Here is a 17,115-nt window from a genome sequence, read left to right on the forward strand (position 1 = left end):
ATAACTAAAGCTCTGGAAGCTGTCAACGAGTAAGACTAATGTCACCAAAGGTGTTAACTGCGTTATCTGCCACCGCCGTTAACAGGCGGAGGACTAACGGAGAGAGGGAGGCGGCGAGGTGCCAGTAGATTGGATGACTGATGCGCCTCTATTAACCGTCTTAATTACCTGAATATGCAATTGGTATATATACATTAGCTAAGACGCGGCGAATATGTTAATTAGGTGTATAAAGAAGTGTTGAATACCTTAGGCGAGTAAAGATGCTGTGAATATGGTTATTATGTGAGTAAGACCGGGGGGTGAATAATTGAGTAGGAACTCGGCGTCGTGAATAACATTTCCACAATTAAATGTCTAGTTTAATATCCTGTATTATCCTACGGCACAGTGTCAGGTGTCTGATTCCTTAAGCTCTACACCCCACACGCACACGCACCACACACACACACACACACACACACACACACACACACACACACACACACACACACCACACACACACACACACACACACACACACACACACACACACACACACACACACACACACACACACACACACGCACCACACACACACACGCACCACACACACACACACACACGCACCACACACACACACACACACACACGCGCACACACACACGCGCACACACACACACGCACACACACACACACACACGCACACACACACACACGCACACACACACACACACACACACGCACGCACGCACGCACGCACGCACACACACACAATTGTGTGGGAATTGACAGGGTGGACAAAGACAAACTCTTCAGCACGGGTGGGACACGAACAAGGGGACACAGGTGGAAACTTAGTACCCAGATGAGCCACAGAGACGTTAGAAAGAATTTTTTCAGTGTCAGAGTAGTTAATAAATGGAATGCACTAGGAAGTGATGTGGTGGAGGCTGACTCCATACACAGTTTCAAATGTAGGTATGATAGAGCCCAGTAGGCTCAGGAATCTGTACACCAGTTGATAGGCGGGACCAAAGAGCCAAAGCTCAACCCCCGCAAGCACAATTAGGTGAGGTGAGTACACACACACACACACACGCACCACACACACACACACACACACACACACACACACACACACACACACACACACACACACACACACACACACACACACACACACACACACACACACGCACACACACACGCACACACACACGCACACACACACACACACACACGCACCACACACACACACACACACACACACACACACACACACACACGCACGCACGCGTGTCTGTGTGGTTTGGACGAGACTTGCATCTCAACGACAAATAGATTAGTCAGATGTGAGTCGCCTTAATCACACACTCAGACCTTGATAAGACACTCAGGAGAGTGCGGAAACACTTGGTGTAAATCTTGACATACATTTCACAAGTACACAAGTGTGGGGTTTAATCCCGTGTTGTTATTCTTTTTACCATGTCGTAGCTCAGTCGATTAAGGCAGCGTCTGGGATCCTCTCGGACGTAGGTTCGAACCCTCGTCACGGCCCCTGTAGATTTGTTCCCGTGTTATTATGTTTGTTGAAGACATTACCGTAACCTATATGATTGTAAGGAATTTTGACAAGATAGACATAGCAGCATTGTCTATCTAAGGATCTCTATTCCCTCTCCTTTGGATTGTGGTAATGATTTCTCTCACCTTTCCTCCTTACCTGTCTACCTCTTATTACGTTTTGCTGCGACAGGCATAGGTTTCTCTTCCTCTTCTCCTCCTAGTAATTTCCCACTTTCATACCTTTTTAATTTTCTTCGGAGGGAGTAGAGATAAGTGGGAAGGATGCAGTCCGTAAGTGCATCCTTCCCTCTCCCCCTCTCTCACTCTCTCACGCTTCTCATCTCTCCCTTACTACTGGGAGGATGGGGGGGGGGGGGAGAGGAAGGTGGTAGTTCCCCCATAATCTTCCTATTTTTTCTTAGATTTTAGGCTTTTAGATCTAGGCTTTCTCGTTCCATTCTAATTTATTCACTCCACCGACTTCCCCCCTCCCCACCATCTCAGTCCTCTTGTTTCCTTTTAGTCACGACTTGCCTCTTGCTTTATGTACCCTTGTATCCCCTCCCCCCTAAGCTAACATGACCCCCCCCCCCCTCCCCCACCCTCTAACGTGACCTTCCGCCTGGTGTCCTCGTCACTTGAGCCAGAGGGCTGTTCTACCGGTCATTAGTTAATTACCTGCGCAGGTGTACAGCGGCCGCTCCCAGGCATGCATGCACTCAACACCCTCTCTTACTCCCGCTCACACACGCACTCCCACTCCCACACGCACGCACGCATACACATTATTCGTAAAAATTACGGAATCTTTGTTGTCCGTATTTTATTATAATTGCTGGAACACAAAGCTGTGTTTCTGCTTCCCCGGATGTGTTGGCGTGAGCTCTCTTACATTTACTTATCATTACCATATATTTCTTCAAATCTTTTGCTTTAAATCAGATTTCTTTAAATCTTTTTTTTCCCCTTTTGAATGCTTAACATGTCGTATGCAGATGATATAAGGTAAACCGGCGAATAATTGTGTGTTTTAACTTCCAATACTTCCAAACGTAACGTCCCATTTTTATTTTGCCAAAATTAGTTTTCTCTGGATGTATTACAGCCGCGACTCATCAAGACGTGCCCAATCTGAGCTGCCGTCCAGAGCGGTGGAAGGAGTGTGCCAGCGCCTCACCTCGGGCTCACATCTTCAAGGTTCTCAACCACACCATTGGCACGCTGGGTGATGGAACCAGTAGGCTGCCCACAGAGTGAGTGTGAATGGTGGTCTCTCTTGTCATTTCCTGCCATCTCTGCCTGTCTTCATTCTTGTCTGTGTCCGTCCGCTTCTTTGCCTTAGTTCTACACTATGTCGCAAACACAAAAGTCATAGCTTATCGTACATAAATATATAAGCGCAGGAATGCAAATGTATACCTATTGAAGATGACCTATATTGATACACAGTACCTCGAAGTGAACAATTCAAATAAATACAAATTCTTGGTAACCATTCAACTGAACATTGTCTCAAACGTATTCATCATGTCCATAAAACAAATTCTTAAAGAATAAAACATATAGTTACAAAAGTTTGGAAAGACTAGGAATAATGCAGCGGAAGTGACGTCAAGGATGATGGCGGCGGTGTAATGTTTAGACGCCTGATGGCCGCCCCCCCTCTCACTCAGGGCCTGATCCTCGCTCAGTTGATGCTTGCTACGCCAGCCACGCTCCTCAGTCGCAGTTTACCAGACTTAGTGAGGGACAGCGGGATGATGCTGGTAGTGATAGGAAATAGAAATGAGCCTGTAGGGTGGGCAGACGTCTAGCTGAGCTGGAGCGCGCGCACTCCTTCCTCCTGCGTCACTTCGAGAAGGACGGTATAATTTGTCCTTCTGCTTGGGGAAGTGGGATCATCTTAATTAATATTAAATACAACATTGTTTACAAATGTCAAAATCTACGCATAATTTATACGTTCCTTGGGCTAATATATTTATAGTATCAACGTCTTTCCTAGGGTGGTCATTTCCAAATCTCTAAAAAGGACAAAAAACGCATATTTTAAAAAATTCTCTCTAAAAAAAATTATAATTTTTGTTAGAGAATATAGCACAAAATAGCATTCATCACATCATATAGTGATATCTAGCAAATATACACTTCTCCAAAGTGTATTTTGTATGTTTTCTACAAGTTTTTATATATTTTAACTCATAAAACATGTTTGATTTAGGTTAAATCCTCGGGCTTAAGGCTTTAGTAATTAATTTGTTAATTACTAAGATTTCGAAATTTGTGCATTTTGGTTATTATAATGAAGCAAAGGTGCATATTCATTTTTTAAAATATGCATTTTTTGTTCATTTTAGAGATTTGGAAATGACCGCCCTAAGAAAGACGTTGATACTATAAATATATTAGCCCAAGGAACGTATAAATTATGCGTAGATTTTGACATTTGTAAACAATGTATTTAATGTTAAGATGATCCCACTTACTGCAGATTATTTCATCGGTGTTTAATTAATAGTGATAACCAAGTTCAAGTATGTTTATTGAGACAAGAAAAAATACATCTCAAAGGGATAGAGTGGCTTAGGCTATTTCTACCCCCCTCTACTTCAAGTCCCTCAAGGGGCGCACAAATTCAGTGAGTACAAATAGACAAATAACATTACAAGAATCCCATTTAACATTGATAGTGATAACCAGTCATGATTTAAACCTAGACACCCATTAAGAAGCAAATGGCGAGGTTGCTGGGGGAGACGAACGCGTAGACGACGTGTTTTAACGTGAAGAAAACGTGCTTAACCCTGGCTATAATAGGCGTCTCTCTTTAGAACGACGCTCCTACCATTCATGGCTACACTCTCATCCTTATTTGCCCGTGCCTTTGTGTTAGGTGGAGCCGCGTCCGGAAGAGATGTATTATTCAGACAAAACACACAGCCGCCAGTGTTCCTCGGACTCGTGACAATGGCGGACGGATGAACAGTTCTGCCGTGTTCTAAAGACTGTTGGAATTGTTCTGTTATGAACGTCTCTCCGAGGGGGCCGGGCTTTGTGTCCTCTGTATATTCCGAGTTGCTGACAGGCAGTCTTCTCTCTCTCCCGGTCTTGCGCGCTACGTGAAGGACATATTTTGCCAGCAGAATGGTCGGAGTTTGGCTAGATAATGTTCACATTTTAGTAGGAGAATATATAATTAGGCAGTATACTGACATTTTTGACAGTTTGTAATAGTCAATTCTTAGGTCGTAAAGTAAAATAATGATAGTGAAAGAGTCAAACATTCTGAGGCGTTTTCCAGTATCCTGTGCAATACATACTTACACGGCAAACAAAGGTACAAATAGGCGTTTATGAATACCTATTTGTATTTCTCATTATAAAGAAAATTCAAAATAGCAATGGCTCAATTTCATTCAAACTGGTTTATATTGATAAATGTTAACAAATTAAAAATCAGTTTTGGCCTACCAGTTTTGTGTATCTTGCATCAACAGCTGGTGATTGATCCAGGGTTCGGGACCCACGCTACCCGAGGACAGGGTGCTGACTGGTCAACTGATAAGCCAAATTGGTATCATAAGATTATCTTACTGCCAACAGAAGGCTCACCCATATTCAGGTCTTTGCCATCTTTAGAAGCCTAACGTCTTTAAATTTAACCCCCCCCCCCCCCCCCAAGCCCTTTTTTTTACAGATAAAAAGCACTACAGCTGAAAGTAATATAATTAAGATATACAGTTGAGCTATTGTAGTTGTAATGGCAGGATCAAAGGTAATTAGTGTGTTCATCGTTTAAGTTTAGGCGTCTTCAGGCAAGAGGTAAACTTGTGAACGGGTCCGTCACTTGATGCCAAGAACAGGTGGAATTCATTACATTCCTCGTGCCCTAGTTTTATCTGAACTTCTAGTTCAATTTATACTTTGTACATATTTACCCCTTTAAGAGTTATTTTAACTTTTGAGGCTATATAAGTTATTGAGACACTGAAATGTAATGAGTTAGATATTCTAATTTGGTCCAAATGTAATATTTTTTTTAATATTGAGGAGGACGGGATGCAAAATGGTTTCGGTACAAAATAACAGAAATTCATAATAACTCTGGTATCCTTGTCTTTTTCAACTAAGTGCTGTGTTTCAAGTTCTATTCTTGCCTCCTCGTTTCAGAGTTGAAAGTTGGCGGTGGTAATTATTTCTTAGGTAGGGAGTGATGGGGAGGATGGGGAATGGGGGGAGGCTAGAGCCTACTAAAAGTTTCACTCTTGGCATAATTGAGCTTTCTTTTCACATGCATTGTTTCTTTTGAGGGAGATGACTCTTTATATTTTAATAGCCGCCTCCACCGGGTGGGGGGGGGGGGGGTAGTAAGGAAATGGATACAGGGAGGTGTGCAAGACTAGCCCCCCATTCCCCGGTGCTTGGCATTTCACCCGGCCATTTTCTTTAAGCGCAGAGCAAACTTTCTCTATAAGATGCACAAAGTTAGCGCCTAGTGTCATCCTCTGGAGGTGAATAGCGAGAGCCCAGTGACACGCTGGACCGTATTACCAACTTCCAGAGGGTTGAGAGCGCTTCCAAGCTCTAAACCAACAAACGCCTTCACACTTGGACGCAACTTTGGTAATAATTCTCGAGAAAATCGACAGGATTAGCGTTGTGATAACCTTGTTATCTCCACAGACTTTGTAGGCTAATTAAAGACTGTCGCCAAAATAGGTTTGCACAAATGATACTTGCCAGGAAATAAAAGGCAAAGTTATTTATTGACAAGGATTTATAATTTATTATCTGATGATTGTATTGCCCCTTCAAAATATAAAGTGTAGATTTTGTAAACAATACGAGTATTTCTATATATACTGCAAGATTTACCTGGGTTTATAACCCTGTGGGTAAAAAACTCTCTTGTTCTCAGTCATACATACATACATACATATATTCAGATTCAGATTCAGATTCTGATGTATGTATGTATGTATGATATATATAGATATATATATATATATGTTGTACCTAGTAGCCAGAACGTCGTACTCGGCCTGCTATGCAAGGCCCGATTTGCCTAATAAGCCAAGTTTTCCTGAATTAATATATTTTCTCTAATTTTTTTCTTATGAGATGATAAAGCTACCCATTTCATTATGTACGAGGTCAATTTTTTTGTATTGGAGTTAAAATTAACGTAGATATATGACCGAACCTAACCAACCCTACCTAACCTAACCTAACCTATCTTTATAGGTTAGGTTAGGTAGCCGAAAAAGTTAGGTTAGGTTAGGTTAGGTAGTCGAAAAACAATTAATTCATGAAAACTTGGCTTATTAGGCAAATCGGGCCTTGCATAGTAGGCATAGAAGTGCGTTCTGGCTACTAGGTACGACATATATATATACATATATATATATACATATATATATATACATATATATATATATATATATATACATATATATATATATATACATATATATATATACATATATATATATACATATATATATATATATATACTTATATATATATATACATATATATATATATATATATATATACATATAATATATATATATATAATATATTTTTATTTATTTTTTTATTTATTTTTTATTTATTTTTTATTAATTTTTTATTTATTTTTTATTTATTTTTATTTTTATTTATTTTTTATTTATTTTTATTTATTTTTATTTATTTTTATTTATTATTATTACAAGAGTTGTTACATTCTTGTACAGCCACTTGCACACACAGCATTTTGGGCAAGTCTTTAATCCTGACATTCCCCAAAATACGACCTGCCAAATCGTTTAACAACCAGGTACCCATTTTACTGTTGGGTAAACAGAGGCTACAGTTATAGATTGGTGCCCAGTAAATCCTCCTCGGCCAGGATATGAACCCAGGCCAAAGTGCTCGCAAAACGGCAGGCATGTGTCTTACCATTACACATGCAGCCAAATGGACTGCTTGTGGTTTGAAACCATTGCTCTTAATTTGTGTTTATCTGACATTTTGAAAAAAAAAAAAATTCCATATCAACATTGTCCAAATTGTGCAGTATTTTAAATTTCATTGAGATCTGCCCTATCATGCCTGGTTTGCAGTGTTGTTAGCCCTGTTGCCCATCTCCTCTGCTCATAATTTTGGTATTCATAATTCTTACATTAATTTGATTTGTTGGACTTGTTACCAAACAATATATAAAATATTTTATTGATATTAAGGGTTTGTCAGCAGTCAACTACAAATGGACTTTATTTAGTTCAGTATTCACTGTCATTTAGAATAAATGGGTTAGCATGGGAAAAAATGAAGTTTGTCATTAGCAAATAGAATTGGTTTAAAGTGTTGAATGACATTTTGAAGACTATTGATGCATGTGAGAAAGAGTAGTACACCAAGTATGGAATAGCATGAACCCTGTGGAATACCAGTGTTAAATGGCATAGTGAGAGAAGCGGCATCGTTCACAGAAACATACTGGTGCTTATTTATCATTGAGGTAAGATTGCAAATATCAAATGGCGTTAGCTCCGACCCTATATTGTTGGAGTTTGAGAAGGAAGTTATTGTGGTTAATGGTGACAAAAGCCTATTGCTCTCAATTTGTGTGTTGTGTATTCTTTAGCCAATTGATTTGTTCTTGACTGGTACAGTATATATGATACTGTAGGTCTTTTAACATGTTTTGAGTGATATATTGGTTTCTTTTCAGTTCTAAGATTGGTCCATTGGTGATCGAGAGTGAGAAAGCCCAGATTGATGTCCACTTCTTTTGGGAGCTGACATCAACTGGCACCCATGAACCAGTGCTAGTGCTCTATACAGATTACTTGAAAACTAAGGCCCGCTACCTTTTGTACCTAAATACTTACAACTCCATCACAAACAATTCTGGATTAGCCACACAGTTAATTGAATTTTCTCCACCTCCCAGTGTGGTAAGTACTGTAGTATTATTTGTAAGCAATATGTTGAATGACTATATTGTTAATTATAATTTTAGTACTACGGAATCTTTTTCTTGAAATTATTAATTTTAATAAATGTATAAGAAATACAAATAATAATAATAATGTTTATTCTGGTAAAAGTACATACAGTACATTCAAAATGAATTACAGTACAAACAGAAAGTTGGATTTTTAGATAGAGCTACTGTACTTTAGTACATATTGTGCCTAACGCCACTAATACACAGCGTTTCGAGCGAGAGGTGGGAAAAATACTTAGACTAAATAAAAAAAATACTGACATTTGTGATCAGTATTTATTTTAGTACAGTATTAGAAGGCTGTATCATACTGCATTTCAATATATTTTTTCCCCTTTTAAGGAAAACTGCCGAATAACACCTCTACCTGACAAAAACGGGGCATGGTTTCGAGGCTCCTGTGATGAGGTCCATGGTCATTACAATCCAGTCCTTCTCCAGTGGAGCTACAGCTTTCTGTCTCTTGATACAGGCACAGTTTTATCTCAGGGGTTTGGTACAAAATTTGTTTTCTATCACGGTGCAAGACCATTCATTGATTTTCCACTTCCTTCAGGCTTAGAGTCCAAAGACTACAATGTTCATGTTTCAATTAAGGCCATTGATGGGAAAGGTGTTTCATATAAATATCCTCCTGTAATGAACCTTATTATTTACCCAAGATGTAATACAGGAGATGGTATATTGTCGCTATTCCAAGAAATACCTACTATACAAAATGAGAGCCCTTCTCTTCTGCTGCAACAAGTGCGAACACTTGCTTGGGAATTAAATGTAATGAAGTACTGCGATATGACACAGACCATCTTTGATAACATCTTGACTATTTTATTCTATAAAACCAGCTGCAAAGATATCCTTCAGCCTGCAAATGCCTCGCCATACAATAGTGAATATTCATTTCAAGACAACAAGGACTTCTTTGTTAAGGTTAATCTATTGAAGTCTTGTGCCCGTGATCATCTGACAAAGATTGTAGCAGATCTTCCTGTTCGGGATGAAATGGAAGTTGTTCAGGTCCTGACTGCTCTTCAGAACCTTGTGGATAATGACGAGCTCATCTCTAGCAAGACATACTCCCGTGTCATAATTTCAATGCACACAGTAGCAAGGAGAATGATGTATACATATAATCCAGAAGTGAAAGCAGAGGTATGTTTTTTGTTTTTGTTTCTCAAACTTTACAATGGTTTTCTGATCTATTTTTATTGAGTAGAACTTAAATGCTTTATATAAAATTTTCTGTTCAGTATTCACCCTCTTACTTTTAAAAGTTAGGGAATATGAATTGTCTAAAATATTTAAGACTTGTATGCATTATACTGTGTATACAGTAGCAGCCTTCTATTCATCCTAATAAACATGGATTGTTACTAATATCATAATTTTAATTTGTATGTGCATTTATTTTCAGGCTGTGGAACAATATTTTGTTTTGTCATCAGCTGTGCTAGACAAGCAGTCAGATATTTATGACGGAAACACAACTAGTGTCCAGATGAGCAACACAGTTATCAGTCTTATTCTAGATGTCATGGGAAGAGAGACCAAAACCAGGTTTCGTGAAGAGCAGCCCTTGGTTTACTTTACCGAGACTCTCAAGTATCAAGGTTTTTTGGCTGACGCGGAGAATATCAATAGATGGAACCATTCGCTTTCGTTCATTTTTGAGCCGAACAGTGTTCCTGATGGAGTGCATTTGGTCCAGTCTCTTGAGCACAAGCAATCACCATATAACATTACTAAGGACCCGATTACTTCTGAAGTTGTCAATATTGACTTGCACGTGCCAAGCAGTTTTCTTCGTCAGGTTAAGGTAAGCTTTTTTCCCTCCCCAGATATTAGTGATTACTACTATCCTTGAAGTTTCAATGATTCCCTTTAGCTTTCCTTAGATTTATATTTTATTCTTGTTTTCAAAACTTTTCAAAGTTCATACTACAGTATATCTGGAGAAAACCTTTATGTATTGGCTGTAAACAGTGAAGAGTGTGCCATAGGCACAATTGGAGAGCACTGTATAGTATAAACATCATAGGTCCATGGTTGTTCAACATCCTCCAAGCGAGTATAAAAAATATTGCCAGAACAACTGTGGACATCTTCAAGAGAAAAATTGATAATTTTCTTCAAAGACGTGCCGGACCAACCAGGCTGTGATGGATGTGGGGCCTACAGGCCACTTCAACCAACAGCCGGTTAGACCAAGCTCTCAAGTAAAGCCTAGCCTTGGGCCAGGCTTGGGGAGTAGAAGAACTCTCACAACCCCATCAAGCAGGTAAACTTTAAGGCTATATGATGGTAAAAAATAGTGATTTTTTTTTTGCCATATAGTCTCCTAATGGCAAATTTTAGAGCACCACAACCACTACTGCAACCCCCATGGTTCAACAGTCAGTGTAACAAAGAAGATAAAAAAAATAATGGAAAATTATAAGGACATAAGGTAGAGGCGTATAGAAAAGCATTTAAGAGGGCCAGAAAAAAGTACTGTACATCAGGATAGGGAGAGCAGCAGTTTGAAAACGACATTGCAAGAAAAGTAAATGACCAATCTTGGCTGCTGCATAGCCATGTACAAAGGAAAACATCAGTACAAGACTGTTATCAAATTGCATGGATGAGGAGAAACACTGAAAGAATGTCAAAGAAGTGTGTGAAAAACTCAACAAGTGGTATAAAGAGGTCTACAAATTAAACAAAACCAGATTGGTGTCCAAGGAGAGGTGATAACAGATGACCAGAAACTATACTGAATCAGAATTACTGTAGAAGTAGTACAAAAAAAAACAAAAAACAGGGAGGAACTGGATGTAGCAAAAGTAGTTGGACCAGACCAGGTACCATTGTGGTTACTGAAGGAAGCTGCAAGGATTAATAATAGTTTATTCAGGTTAGAGCACATCCATACAAAATGAGTTACAAGCAGAATGTTGGATTTTTAGATAGAGCTGGTATAGTATATACTATACCTAAAGCCATAATATGAACAGCATTTCGGGCAAGATGTGGGGGAAAAACTTAAAAACCTAAACTTAAAACTAATTGAGATCAAAAGCATGAATTGAACTGCAATAGAAAAAAAAGAATGATAATAATTACATGTTGAATGTAATGGCAGAAATTGCAATAGAACAGCAGAAGTAATTTTAACTAAATTCTAACTGATTGTGTGTTACTCATTAGCTATAGCTTTCAGCATAAGAGAGGAGAACTTCCTGAAATCTGGAGAAAAGCATATGTAGTTGCAGAATCAGATACCGTAAATCAGTGCCACCATCGTGTATCCCATGCAAAATACTGGAAAAAGTCATCAGGAAAAGTTGTGTAGAACACTAGAAGAGTACATTTTGTGATGGAGGCACAACATGGCTTTCAAAGGAGAAAAAAAATTGATTGAGCTCAATGACTTGGTACTAGAATACAAATTTAGAACTTTTATATTTTCCATGTGTATTCTGATCGGCTGCTAGTTAGGTTTATCAAAGGCATCCTTGGTCAATGATAAACAAATTCAAGGATGTGACCCACAACAGTTGTTTAACTTCAAAGTACAGTATCTATTCACTCCTAAGTGAACAGGAATATCAGATAAAAGGGAAACTCATCCAAACGTTTTGTCCTGCCTAGGAATCAAACTCGGGGCTATTGTGCTGACCATTGTGCTACAGGATACCTTCTGGACTGGATTATGTATTCTCATGGTTTCCTTGCACCATATGACCTGACATAGGCACGACTAAATTTGGGTTTTGCCAGTGCATATCATCAACCTGTTTAAACTGTGCATACTCCTATCCATGAGAATAGCAGGATGAGTTATCATCCTCGCATCAAATCATTCACACTCAAAACCTTACATTTTATACTCCACACATTCCTTGGCCCCCAACCAATTCACTTTAAAGATCACTGTATTATTATTATTTTCTATAAGATTATCCAAACGAGACTATAAGGAGTCTAATGTTTCTTTAGCAACTTGTTATTCATGCCTATTAATGTCACCTATAAATAAAAAAAAAAGTTCTACACAGTATATTCAAGAAATTATTTGAGCTTTAATTTTTTTCAGGTAAAAGTAGAGCGATCTGTACTGCGTAATGGAAATGGATACAATTTTCAGCTGCCAGGACTTCTCACTGCACAGTTCCTGAGTGTGTACGAGTTTATGGTCAATAAGGAGCATGATAGTTTTGCACTGCACATCCTTCTGCACATCACTAAAGTGTTGAATCCCGATTATCCTGTGGCAGCTATATTACTAATTTGGTGAGTATCTCTGCAATAAATTTTGAATATGGCAAGTTTAAGGGCATGCTTGAATTGTCCCTTCTTTCTTGCAGCTGGAGTCAGGTATAAGCTATTGTGCTTTCTATACTTGGAAATGTTGCTGACGTTTTTATAATGGACTTTACTAGGTTAACATGAATTGTGGTGACCTTATTTCCTGGGAACCCATGTTTACAAGATAAGGAATTGTGATAACCTAGCCTCCTGGAACCTTGCCCAGCCATGCATTATAAGTCGTTGAGCAAAGCTTCAGGGGGTTTAGGATGTTGCATATTGCTACTGAGAAGAGAGAACACTGGTACTCGGCCACATCAAATTAAAGTCAACTCTGAAATATTCCTGCAGTGCCTTGGATTTCACTTACGGAAATGGTATATGCAAATTTGGCTGTCTTGAAGATTTAAGGAAACCCCTTATTGGTACAGAGGAATAGAAAAACATTTCTGTAACTTTCACAAAGCAAGCAAGACTTTCAATTTCCTGATGTCAACATTTGTACCATATACAGGACTGTACAATTTTGTTCTGCTTTTCCAATGCATGAACTTGAACTTGATTTTTCTAGTTGTATTACAGGAACATTATTTTTACATGGTACAGTTCTTACAACATAGAAACTTTGTTGTGTTTAAATTTTCTACATAAGCTATGGATCGATTTCAAGCGAGATTTGCTATTAGGTGTGTGTGTTTACTGGGTTCAAATTGCATCATCTTGGATACAGCCCATCCGTCCCCCACCTGAGACTTGCTTTGGACCTTTGTTCGCTGTATTAGGTGAGCAAAGTTTCAGGTGTGTGGAGGCTCGGCATACTCATCTAGCAAGCCAGCACAATCAAAGGTATTGGTGTGAAGATCTGCCGCATGCTGCCAGCAAGATCACAATTTCAGGCATGTTGATCCAAATAGACTACTGTACCAGTGTTGTAAGTCAACTGTTAATTTAAAGGTTCAAGTAGGATGACTTGCATACAAAAAATTACAATAAAATGTGGAGTACAGTACTGTACTTTTAGAGTTAGAGTTTACATAGTTTTAGGGTTACCATTAATCAGAATTATAGGATGTTTCCAATTTGTTGTTTCCAATGTTGTACAATGGATGTACAATGGATGTTTCCAATACAGTACAATGATATTGTACTGTATTTATTTTTGTTATACTGCATTCTATTTCTTTTCCGAATTATGAAACTTTGATGTTCCGGAGGAAAGTTCTGGGAATGTCCCCATTTGGCAGGGTTAATATCATTCAGGGAAATGTAACATTCGTCACCAATTCCCTTTTCAGTACTGTTGCTAGAGAGGAACTCGGATATTCTCTCTTTGAGATCAAGGTTCATTCCACACTCTGGGTTGGCCAGTGTCATCCTGTTCAAATCAGTGCCCAACTACTAACTAATGGAACAGGCATGGGGGGGGGGGACTTGTTTCTTAGCTTTTGCGAAGGCTGCACAAGATTCCTTTTTATAAGGAAAAGGTTTTAGGCCTTCTGGTTTGATGATGACGATGATGATGATTAGTGATTAATAATTTTATTCATTAACTATACATGAGAACATATTATAATGGTTTATTTATAGAGGGTTCAGACTTGGAAGTCAGGAGCTCTTGGAAGAGCTCTGTTTGAAGCTTATTTTGAAGCACTTTTAGCTACTGATGTTTTGGTTAGTAAGGGGTTGGCTTCCCACTCCCTCTGTTGCAGATTTTTAAGGGTATGCAGTCCTGGCTCTCACAAGCACTGGCCCCCAACAAGTACAAGGCTGGGAACTCTGCCTCCTGGGTCCTTCAGGGACTTGTCTGTAATGGCTAACCCTGAAGGACCCAGGAGGCAAGTGTTCCCAGCCTTGTACTTGTTGGAGGCCAGTGCTTGTGAGAGCCAGGACTGCATACCCAAAAATCTGCAACAGAGGGAGTGGGAAGCCAACTGCTATTCTGCTTCACTGCTATTCATGGCAGTGAAGGTTAGCCATTCTTTTCCTTTTCTCAGGGTTGGGTAGGATGGATGAGGATCCCCTTATATCCTAGTAGAAGTTTATAGCTCATGTGTGGGATCATTTGTCCCACAGACAGTGCACAGGGATGTGTGTAACTCCATTGTAAGGATTGCCTTCTGGTCCTTCCTCTTATTTTGGTATGGTGGTGTTCAAAGATTGTGTTCCCATTCTTTCCTGCATAGGATTTGGTTTACATAACGATTGACACATCTCTGCTTTGGGTAAATTGTTTTACCCTCTGCTCAGTTTGAGTGTGATGCTTTCTAATTTTTGGGGGTTTAAGTTCAATTAATTGCTCTCTATGTGCTTTCCATTTCTTAGGTACTTGAAAGATTTTCCTAATCTCACATGTGTATCACTTGCTAGGCCAAGTTAAGCATCACTGTGCCTGGTCATCAATTGGATGGGTGACTGCTTTGAAAGCCTCATTTTTCACTAAGAAGACCTTGATACTAAAAGGCTACCTGTTCCCAACAATGATATAGGTTTACAAAAATATAAAGTAATTTTAACAATACTGTAGCAAAATTTTCTATACATCAGAAGTGTGTTTATTTTTTATTGTGTGTTTTTATTATATTTATTTATTTATTTATTTATTTATGCATATACAAGAATGTACATAAGGAATGTGAGGATACAATTATGGTAATTACAGTCTTGTAAAGCCACTAGCACGCGCAGCGTTTCGGGCATATGTACTTGGTGTTAATTAATTTCAATAATAACGTAAGGTTACGATAATTCTAGCGCAGAGAAAATTGTTTACGATTTTTGTTTTGGCAGCAATGACATGCAGAGTTTGAAGGAGCCAATATATAAACAAGAAGTGATGGCTGCTAATGAACCATCCCAAGTGTCTCTCTTCATCCCTCCAGCCCAACTCCCGTATGGCAAACTCTTGCTCATCATCATGGATAAAAATAGCTATACAAATAATAGGTAAGTGCAGTGTTACCTAATTGTGTTGATGTTTTATATAAGCGAATTTTAAAAAAGGCAAAAGGTTAGTTTGGCATTACATGAATGTCCAAGTCATTATTGCTACCATGTGCTGTGACTGAAATTAAACAAATATTTACATTCAAAAGATCAATTTGTATAAAGCTATAACAGTTTATGCTGAATGAGTGAAATAGTCATAATAGTAATTTATATATTATAAATATTTAGGGGGTTTGATAACAAATTTTACATTAGTAATAATAGTAATTTATTTATTACAAATATTTAAGGGTTTGATGATAAATTTTACATAGTTGGTATTTATATTGTCTTCATAAAATAACTAATCACGTGCAGGGCAAGATACAACTCAAGTGACATGGGTGCCAATTTCCTCGTGAGTGGCTGGTGGTCGCAGTGTCTGGTGTGGGGTGACACCCTCTGGCATCACCAAAATTGTTCTGTCATCGGTGAGGAATCGTCTTGGGATTATACAACGTGCAGGTGAGATCCGCCGCCATCAGTGCTCTCCTATGGTGCAGTGTGGTAACAATTTATCGTGGTTTTTCTTTTATCAACTGTGCCCTTATTTGGAACTTATCTTGTCTGAATTCATTTAATTAGTCTTTTATATATCTTTTGAGTTAAAATATAAACATTCTTTTACAGCTGCAAATCACATTTCTCAGTGTATGGAGCCCAGTCCATTCCTATATTAGGAGATGAGAGCAAGGTGGAAGTCAATAAACTAATGTTACACGAGACGTACTTGGCCCTCTATTTTATGTTGCTACTTTTGCTCGTGTACTTCATATTGGCACTGGCTTTACAAACATCAGACAGGCATCGCCTCAGACGAAGAAACATCTGGTTGCGTGACAATAAACCTGACCATGAATATGCGTATTTGCTGACCATCAAGACGGGCACACAATGGAATGCTGGCACTACTGCTCGGGTAGGACATTTTATCTTTGGTCATTTAATTCCTTTGGTTTTAAGGTTGTCATTGTGCTTAATTTTGTTTATATCATTTTGTGATCATAATTTAAAACGTGTAACTATTTCTGAGAGTGGAAAGTTGCATTATTAACAAAAGACCAATACTTTACACAATTCTTTTATTGGGCACCAGTTTATAAAAAAAACAAAACATGTTGACATGAGTGAGGGGGAGGGGAGGGAGGGAACTATCAAGGGAAAGTGCCAAGCCATTACGAGTGGAAGGGGGGGGGGGTGTTGTCTCGTAGGTTGGGTCCTGCAGGTTTCTTCACATCTGGCAACAGTGACAGTGAATACTAGCATTATCCTCAATTTAATAAGACTATCAAAAT

General features: G+C 38.8%; 1 protein-coding gene across 3 annotated transcripts in view; it reads left to right on the forward strand.

Moving 5' to 3' along the window:
* The window catches only part of LOC123755620 (uncharacterized), a 147,147-nt gene that overhangs the window by 104,757 nt on the left and 25,275 nt on the right, over positions 1-17,115 (forward strand). For all 3 annotated transcript variants that reach the window (XM_069300304.1, XM_069300305.1, XM_069300303.1), the window contains 8 exons: positions 2,657-2,804; positions 8,270-8,495; positions 8,891-9,700; positions 9,963-10,364; positions 12,624-12,820; positions 15,623-15,778; positions 16,139-16,285; positions 16,451-16,739. In XM_069300304.1, the coding sequence (XP_069156405.1) occupies positions 2,657-2,804; positions 8,270-8,495; positions 8,891-9,700; positions 9,963-10,364; positions 12,624-12,820; positions 15,623-15,778; positions 16,139-16,285; positions 16,451-16,739 (2,375 nt within the window). The remainder of the gene's footprint in view (positions 1-2,656; positions 2,805-8,269; positions 8,496-8,890; positions 9,701-9,962; positions 10,365-12,623; positions 12,821-15,622; positions 15,779-16,138; positions 16,286-16,450; positions 16,740-17,115) is intronic.

Source organism: Procambarus clarkii, chromosome 43, assembly GCF_040958095.1.
Source record: "Procambarus clarkii isolate CNS0578487 chromosome 43, FALCON_Pclarkii_2.0, whole genome shotgun sequence".
NCBI classification, from domain to species: Eukaryota; Metazoa; Arthropoda; class Malacostraca; order Decapoda; family Cambaridae; genus Procambarus; species Procambarus clarkii.